Genomic DNA, 9,166 nt, shown 5'->3' on the forward strand with positions numbered 1-9,166 from the left:
TGTGAATTTTGAAGGAAAGTGTTTAAATAAATGATACACTCAAAAAAAGTGTTATTAATAAGTTGGACCAACATAAGAAAATTAAAATAAACATTGTTTGACTAAACTAATAAAGTTGAGTCAATGTACTACAGTTGTTTTAACTCAACTTTATTAGGTTAGTCAAACTTAATGTTTATTTTAATTAATTTTCTTATGTTGGTCCAACTTATTTTATTAATCATTAGTATATGCCAGTTGAGCAAGTGTAAGGACACTGAACAGTGATGTGCACAGACCTTATCAGGGACAGGGGCTGAAGGAAATGGAGAGAGTGGGAAGAGAAAAGCAGCCCTGCTTTTGAACCAAATCTTTTAGGATTTATGATCCTCAGACAGGTTTTATAGTTAGTCAGTGGGAGGTGGAGCCTGGCTCTCATTCTCAAGCCTGATCAGAGTGTTAGACCATATTTGCTACATCTATTCAACATGTGCATAGAAAGAATATGCAGGTAAGATTTTTATGTCAATATATATATATATTTGAGAAAAACTTTATTAAATTACTTTAAAGATTTAATCTGAAATTTAAATCTCAGTTTAAAGGTTTAAAATAATGCAGAAACAGGAATAAATGTTCTACAAATGAAAAAACAGGATTAAGTAGCCTAATAATTAAAATGTTACCATGGTTATTTATTATACATTTTAATATTCGGTGCAGCTAAAAAAAAAACTTAGATTTCAAATACGCTTTTTTTCTCTCCCCTTTTCTCCCCAATTTGGAATGCCCAATTTCCAATGTGCTCTAAGTCCTCGTGGTGGCGTAGTTCGAATCTCAGTTGCCTCTGCGTCTGAGACCATCAATCCGCGCATCTATTTACGTGGCTTGTTGAGCGCGTTACCGCAGAGACATAGTGCTGAGTGTGGAGGCCCAAGCTATTCTCCGCAGCATCCATGCACAACTCACCACGTGCCCCACCGAGAGCAAGAACCACACATTATAGCAACCACGAGGAGGTTAACCCATGTAACTCTACCCACCCTAGCAACCGGGCCAATTTGGTTGCTTAGTAGACCTGGCTGGAGTCACTCAGCACGTCCTGGATTCGAACTCGTGACTCCAGGGGTGGTAGTCAGCATCAATGCTTGCTGAGCTACCCAGGCCCCCTCAAACACTCTTTTTAATCATTTTGAACAAGCACAACGTCTTTAAGACATTCATTCATCATGTTTGTAAATCTGATCTTTTTAAGATGTTTAGCAGATTAGATTGTGATGCTTTCCAGATGAAACCATCTAAAACAGACATCTCGGAGATGTATGTGTGCTATCTGGGAAATTATTCATATGACAATACTTTTAATTACACAAGCAAGATGAGAGAAAGTGGAGGCCAATCTGAGAAACAAACGCCAAGAGCACCATCAAAAGGGAAATATCAAAGGAAGACACAGCTAAAAACGAGCACATCATCACTGATTCCAGCACATAGGAGACGCAGCTCAAACTGAATGGAGGAACCGAACGGCCGAAAATTAATACCAGAGACTTCAGACAGATGAGCATCTCATCCAATATCAGACCAACCTGAAAAGACACTTCTCCACCGACCGAGCGCATGAATTAATCAAACTTGTCGACGCAAGACTTGAAACGGTGGAGTACAGCTTCGCATGTGCGCCGATTTCTAAAGAGCTATCCGATTGCGTTAAAAAGGCTACGAAGAAGTTACTGTATGATTGATAGAAACTGATTTATGTGGCCATCGGTCAGCTGGAGGACTCGGTGGTGAATTGTTCAAGCAGAGCTGTATGGAGTCCAACTACAGACACATTCACTGAATATATTTATAAAATAGACATTTATTTGCCATTTGCATTCTGTTTGCAGTTTATAAAGAGTAATGGATACAACAATATTAAAAGTAGTCAGAATTACTATATGTAAGTAAATTTTTATAGCACATTTCATAAATCTAAGGGCTTTAGTACCAATGAATTAAATGCAGGCTGTGATCCTTGAAATCAGATTTGCACATTTCAAGGCGCTTTCACACCAAACACGAATTTTTGCCGCGAGAATAGAAACAATTGATACCTATGGAGCCTTTCACACAGATTGATCTCACAGTGAAACTGGAAACAGTAGGTTGAGTTTTCTATAGCTAAATATATAAAAATATATCGGTCTGCGCTAACCAAAACTCGAAACACTGCCCCCAGTGGCCAAAATGGTAAAGTTGATGGGCGTATGGGTACGTGTAAGCTTTGTTTTCCGAGAAGGCTCTGTCTGCGTCAAAACGCTCACTACAAGTCACAGTCACTACAAGTCGGGTTTTATTTAAAGATGAAATGATGAGTACCGTATTGAATCAATTTGGGCCACGATTTGTCCCATATTTAAGCTGGTCCGATGGCGTCACTGCAAAATCGTTCAAGATCATTAATTTAACCTTGATATTCGTTGGCAACTGTGCCTATGGTGGGTAAAGGACCATCTGAAAAGTCCTCACATTGTGCTAAAATGTAATAAAACTGTGGAGGGTGTGGTAAGAGACCATCTGAACCCCCCCCCAAATCTAATTTTTTTTAGCATCTTGCGCAGAAGTGCTATGTTTTTTAGATGGCATGTCAAGGCAAGAGTATACTTTTGTTTTTCTGCATGTTGGTACGTCTCGTGCACAGTCAACGCTTAGCCTTTCAAAGTATACTCTTTTGACCGCTAGCCCAAATGGAGGCGTTCGACAATACGACTGATATATGATACTCTTTTAGCACAGTCAGCTGTAGGCACATGTGCAGACAACACGCACAGATGTAGAAAAACTAGACTGCACACGCATAGTCTGGCGTACTGTGCTAATGACGAAATTTGCACAGCGCACACTGTGCACAAGACTTTGAAGCACATGGAAAACCGAAGCATACTTTGTACTTCAGGTTAAAAAGAACGGCAACTTTTTAAAGCCCATCTCAAGACACCCGTGTTCTGTTAAATGTGCTGCATCTAGTATTTTTAGCGCAAGAATACGCTCGGCCTAAACAGGTGTAAGATTTGGAAGATTTGACCGTTTTAACAATACTACGATTATTGATGGGATTACGATTTCTAAGCTTAAAATGCTCTTTTGGCAGGTTTGAGAATTTCTGAGACAATCCTTTGATGTACATGTTGCACTGCCTGATTTAAAAGAGGATGTGGACAAGGAAGATGATGACAGGGAGATGTACAGTCGCGAGTTCATGTACTACTACATTCAAGAGGCCCGAAAAAGAGGTTATGCCGTACTCAATATGTACTGTGTACACAAATGGTAGAACTTTAATATAAAACATTGCATAAATAAAACAGATCTGGAACTGAAGTAATCAGACCCTGTTAATGACCAACTTTTGCTTTAAATATGCATTTCAGGATCCCAAACTTTCACATCAGTACTAAATGTGAACTTGAATGCCGTGCCAGCTCGCTTGCTGGCTACTGTCTGCTCGTCTGTCTTCGAAGGGCTTGGCTTGATCTTCTGGTTTATCAAGCCAAGTTTTGTCTCCCAAGTCCTGCGAAGAGTCCTCTGTGCTTTTCTTGTCTTGTAAATGGATTTGGAAAATGTTTTGTTCTCTGTGCCTTTCGTTGGATTTGACTTCCTGTTTCCTACTTGTTTGTCATAACTAATGTTTGTGGATGAGTTAAAACAAAAATTCCATAAACACTCATCAAATAAAAAAAGAACCATACATGTTCTGCACAGCACTGCTGGCTAATATGTGCTTTGTCATGTCTATGTAACCCACTGATTGTTTTAAGAAGGCAGTTTAAATTCATCTCCATTCTTATTGGTTGTGGGAACGGCAGTTAGTAACACGTTTTCCAGTGACACATCTCTGCTTGTGTAATACTTCAGGTTGGATTCAAAACCTCTTTGCTGGAGGTAATAAACTCTCCCCATGTCAATTAGAAATTTACATAGGCGTCCGATCTGTTCCCGGTCTTCAACTGACATTACACTGCAAGGACGTGAAGAGGAAATAGTTACGAATGAGTTCAGCAAAACAATGAGATCAATGCAATATTAATTGGTCAATCTACAAAAACCTCACCCGTTGAGGCTATCTGGAACAGCTTCTTCATTCTTTTCATGTTCTTCTTCTTCCTCCTCTTCTTTTTTGTGGTCAGTTGTTTGTTCTGATATCTTGGAACTCAATTTTCTCATGCCGCATGTGGCCCAGCTTGACATGCGTTGAAAAGCAGCAAACTCTTCCGGTCCAAGACCTCGCTGCCTGAAGAACTCTTTCCCCACGTAGTGTCTCCAGTCGCAACGGTGGTGACAGCACAAAGCGATGGCCAATCCTGACACTTCAAGCTCATCACATTCGGTTGGTGGAATGGGCTCCATTTCATCCCCAGCTCCCTCTTTTGGCTGGAGTTTAATGCGTTTGCTTGGAGGCTGATCTTTGTTGTCTGTGCCCGTGTGCTCAAATAAACATCGAAGGGCCAAATCTATTGAAAGTGTGCGAAAGAGGAATGATGCTACTGTACATATTTCTGGATCTTTCATTAATGCAGCATTAGGCAAGATTTTGAATTCAACAATTCACTGTTTGCAAGTCAAAGTCCCACAACAGAAGTCTTTCGAGTGATCCAAGACTTTCAGTTTAAAATCATCTTATAAGCTGCTTTATGTTGTTTGGCTCCATTTCAAAGACTTTAGGTTAAAATCAATTGTCAAGGAAAATTATTCGATTCAATTACTCAATTAATCAATCAAATGAATTCAATTAAATGTAAATTAATACAAATTAATTGCAGTACTCATAGAAAATCAAGTGTTCTTCCACCATGATTCATAAAATATAATTTATAAATATATAAAAAAAATATAAAAAATGTCAATAGGTGGCATTTAAAATATTGATTATAAATATCATATATATTTATTTTTTTAAATACCCTGTATGTTAAGTGTATGATAACATGTCTTATTGGGTAATTCATCCTAAAAATAAAACATTACCTAAAAATGATAATAAATGACACTTACAGCAGTTAAATAAGCGGTTTCCTTGAATTTCATTCCACTTTAATGCTACGTCCTTATATTCAAATTACAATTCTGAAACCTATTTGCTACCTCAATTCTAATTCACAAATGTAATTGGAATTTAAAAGGCTCGGTACCAATTTACAATAAGGTTCCATTTGTTAAAATGAAAATTCAGTCATTATTTCCTCACCCCTGTGTTGTTTTAACCCTATATGACTTCCTTTTTCTTAACACAAAGGGAGAAACAGTAAAAAAATAAAAAGATTGTGCTCAGTGATGTCATACAATGGCAGTTTATGGTGACCACCTCTTCAAGTTTCAAAAGAATGCAAAAGTATAATTCAGAAGTCTAATAAATTATTCAATGAGACTCATGATTGTTATGAAAGCATACAATAAGATTTGGTGCGAAACAAATGAAATCTAATGTATTATTTAGTGATAATGTTCACTGACCTTTGATCTCCTGTGCATGTTCATGATAGGGCATGAGAGCGCATGAGAGCAGCAGTTCACGCAGCCCCCTTGTGACATTGGGGCTTCAAGTGAAAACTCGTTTTGTTTATCTAAAACAGGTCCTCCACAGTGAGAGCGACAACAGAGCACAACACAGCTGCACACAGAGAACAGAACTTACTAAACATGTTTGAAGAATTTGTAGTTGAAGAATTGATGCATTTCTATGCCCAGCCTTATTTATTTTTTTTAACGTTTTTGGACTAGAGCCAGTTCACAGTGGACAGAGTTACCCGCACGATGCCGAAAATAGAAAACAATGGATCAACAGAATGTACCGTCGCTCGTCATTGCTGATTAGGACAAAAACTCTGATTACCATTGAAAATATACCTTTTATCGCATGTCGTTTGCAGTCAGGTCAGGAGACGGTGTGACTGTGTCTGCCTGTAGCCTCCTCTATGTTTCTGTTTGATTTCTGAGTAGTCTGTTCAAAAAAATAAGGCTGGGCATAGAAATGCATCAATTCTTTGACTACAAATTCTTCAGACATGTTTAGTAAGTTCTGTTCTCTGTGTGCAGCTGTGTTGTGTTGTCGCTATCGCTGTGGAGGATCTGTTTTTAGATAAACAAAAAGAGTTTTTCGCTTGAACACCCCAATGAGGGGGCTACGTGAAATGTTGCTCTCGTGCCCCATCATGAACGCGCACAGGAGATCAACAGTCAGTGAACATTTGCACTAAATAATATATTAGATTTCGGTTTCTCACCAAACCTTATCATATGCTTATCGTATGATTTGAAAAATGTATCAGAGTACATGTAGAATTTAACAATACGCAAGATTAATTAATGCTGTAAAAGTATTGTTTATAGTTAGTTCATGTTAACAAATGAAACCTGTAAAGTGTTACCAGTTTATGCAATAGTTAACATGAACTAACAAAGACCAACACTTTAACAGCATTAATTAATCTTGCATAATGTTAATTTCTACATATATTAATATATTTTTACATTCAAAGTTGTATCCATTAACTTTAGTAAATAAAATATGAAGTAACAACCAAGATTAATAATGCCATAAAAAAATTATTCTTCATAGTTTGCTCATGACACTTAATGCATTAACTAATGTTAACAATTAGAACTTTATTGTAAAGTGTTACCAACACGTGCATGTCTAACATCAGAATAAATGACATTTATAGGATTCCGGTCTACCTGTCGCTGCACCACAGAGGTGTTTACCAACACCAACAACAGGAAGTCCTTTTTCTCTTAGGAGAGGAACTTTTCCTGAAAGGCACAAAATGAAAAAAAAAATATTTATAAAAACATCAGAAACAATTTAGGGTGGTGCTGCTCAGAAAATAATTGAGAAGCTCACTCACTTAAATCAATGTGTTGAATATCAACTTGCAACCTATCAAATGTTGAGTCTGCATTTTTGTGTTTGCCATCTACCTTAAAAAAAACACAACAAATGGAAATTAAACCTGATTTCCAAACAGAAAGATTTTTTTTCTATGGAAAAAGTTTCAAAAGAAGTTTTATTTGAGAGAAGGACAGATTTATGTACATCTCATCACACCTTAAATCGAGTACTGGACCTTTCCACAAGTAAAAAATGGACATTTTCAGCTGCTTTGAGAGCAATGTGAATCCAATGGGACAGTTTTCCTTTCCCGGCCCCAAACTCTATGTAGCATCTGTCTGGGCGGAGCAGTTTTAAAGCCTCCATGTTTCCAAGGATTGAGGCCTGTTAAACATATTACAAACATGTCTTTTAAAAAAAAAAAAAGCCAAAGACTATTTTATAAAGGATACTTATAGTATGTTAGTTTGGTAGCTCTGTTACCTGTTGTTTGAGGTGTTTAAAGGCAGAATCTCCATTCTTTGGATCATTTAAAGGCTCATCTAGAGCAGAATGTGACAGTGTGTTTTCATCAAGTTTGGTATTCAGACCTGGAAAAGCACAATAAATACAGAGAGATAGTATGCTTGATCGAAATGCATGTAAAACATAATAATAATAATAATAATAATACCCCCCCTTTGATGCATCATAATTGTCATTAAAGGCTTTTAAATACCCTCACATATCAAAGTATTAAAGCCAATATTTCTCCAATTGCTGTATTTGTTCATGTCATTCATATGATAAAACATGACTGACAGCTGCATACCTTGTAAAGCAGTCTTGAGTTTCGAAATCAGCTCATCCAGCTCCTCTTTGGATCGATCAGCGATGGATATCTACATTGACACATTATTAGTAAGCACAGATCTGTCAATCAAAGCCATGAAATATAGATATACAATAGATATACAAGACACCTCCTCTGTCAGTTCTTCTTCTTCACTTGTGCACCCAGCATTGATGTCCTTCACATAATAAACCTAAATTAATACAAACAAATCCATGATATTAGTAATTCCCACAACAAACATTACTTTCATTTGGTATGTGTGTTTCTTTCTGCTACACAAAGACCTCAAGCAATAAATGACTTATTTATAGGTTTTATCTATACTGGTTTATACTTACAGGTTTAGGTTTCTCCTTGGAGTTACATTTCTTTAAGTGTTTTGCCAAATTATCTTCAAATACAGTGCTGTTCAAAATAGGATAGAGTATTCTGATTATAAAACTATATCTAGGAAGACTTTAGAATATGTTATGTACATTATGAAGCTGTGGCATCATTTAATCGACATAATTTGTGCTGTGCTAATTAATAACGCATACTTCACTTTTATGCATACTTTTATACCCATGTGCCCTACTACAGCAAACTTGATTGAATGGTGATTTTCTTACTGTTTAGGGTCCAGAGGACAGGGTATTCGTTTTTTCTCACTGTCTTCACCCTACAAATGATACTGAGGTTTAAGCAAACAGCTGTAACTAAATTCATCACATAAGAAAAAAATATGAGGTTTATTGTTTTTGACCAACTAGCCTAGTAATTATGGGGCAAAGTATTTTGATAAGTAAGACGGGCATCCATACAGCAGAGGAAAACATTGCCATGTTTGAGAATTTTCACTAACATACAGCGTTTGCGTGTTCCCCGCAGAAGGTTTTTCCGTTTCCAACAATCATCTTGCAGTATCGTTTCTTTTTTACTACATAAAAAGCACATCTTCCAGGTAAAGGCGCTGACACGCCGTCTGCTGTGGACTCCTCCATACTAATGATGAAGCAACGAAGTGACTTCCGGTAACATTTCAAAATAAGAGACCCTTACACAATTGAGCTGAAAGCATGAAAAAATCCTTAAGAAGAGTATTATATATATATATATATATATATATATATATATATATATATATATATATATATATATATATATATATATATATATATATGTGCAGATTTTGCTCTTATGGAAAGAAATTGGTACTTTTATTCACCAAAGTGGCATTCAACTGATCACAATGTATAGTCAAGACATTAATAACGTGAAAAATTACTATTACAATTTGAAAAAAAAAAAATGTTCAGAACTTCTTAAACTACTTCAAAGAGTTCTCATTAAAAAATCCTCCACGTGCAGCAATGACAGCTTTGCAGATCCTTGGCATTCCAGCTGTCAGTTTGTCCAGATACTCAGGTGACATTTCACCCCACACTTCCTGTAGCACTTGCCATAGATGTGGCTGTCTTGTCGGACACTTCTCACGC

General features: G+C 36.8%; 1 protein-coding gene across 3 annotated transcripts; it reads right to left on the bottom strand.

The window, feature by feature from the left end:
• Positions 1-3,277: 3,277 nt before the first annotated feature.
• Positions 3,278-8,672, bottom strand: trmt13 (tRNA methyltransferase 13 homolog). 3 transcript variants are annotated; one of them, XM_051693865.1, is made up of 11 exons: positions 8,537-8,672; positions 8,300-8,349; positions 8,027-8,093; positions 7,816-7,878; positions 7,665-7,734; positions 7,337-7,443; positions 7,070-7,237; positions 6,870-6,942; positions 6,700-6,774; positions 4,076-4,475; positions 3,278-3,982 (listed from the first exon to the last, which is right to left on the bottom strand). In XM_051693865.1, exons 1-11 carry the CDS (start codon positions 8,669-8,671, stop codon positions 3,778-3,780), a joined length of 1,413 nt encoding a protein of 470 aa, XP_051549825.1. In that variant the 5' UTR covers position 8,672; the 3' UTR covers positions 3,278-3,777. The 3 variants fall into 3 exon arrangements, 2 of the variants coding, with proteins under 2 accessions (XP_051549825.1, XP_051549826.1); XM_051693866.1 differs by having other exon boundaries at positions 8,492-8,621; XR_007896723.1 differs by lacking the exon at positions 3,278-3,982 and adding an exon at positions 5,476-5,632 and having other exon boundaries at positions 4,338-4,475.
• Positions 8,673-9,166: the final 494 nt, after the last annotated feature.

Source organism: Myxocyprinus asiaticus, chromosome 49, assembly GCF_019703515.2.
Source record: "Myxocyprinus asiaticus isolate MX2 ecotype Aquarium Trade chromosome 49, UBuf_Myxa_2, whole genome shotgun sequence".
NCBI classification, from domain to species: Eukaryota; Metazoa; Chordata; class Actinopteri; order Cypriniformes; family Catostomidae; genus Myxocyprinus; species Myxocyprinus asiaticus.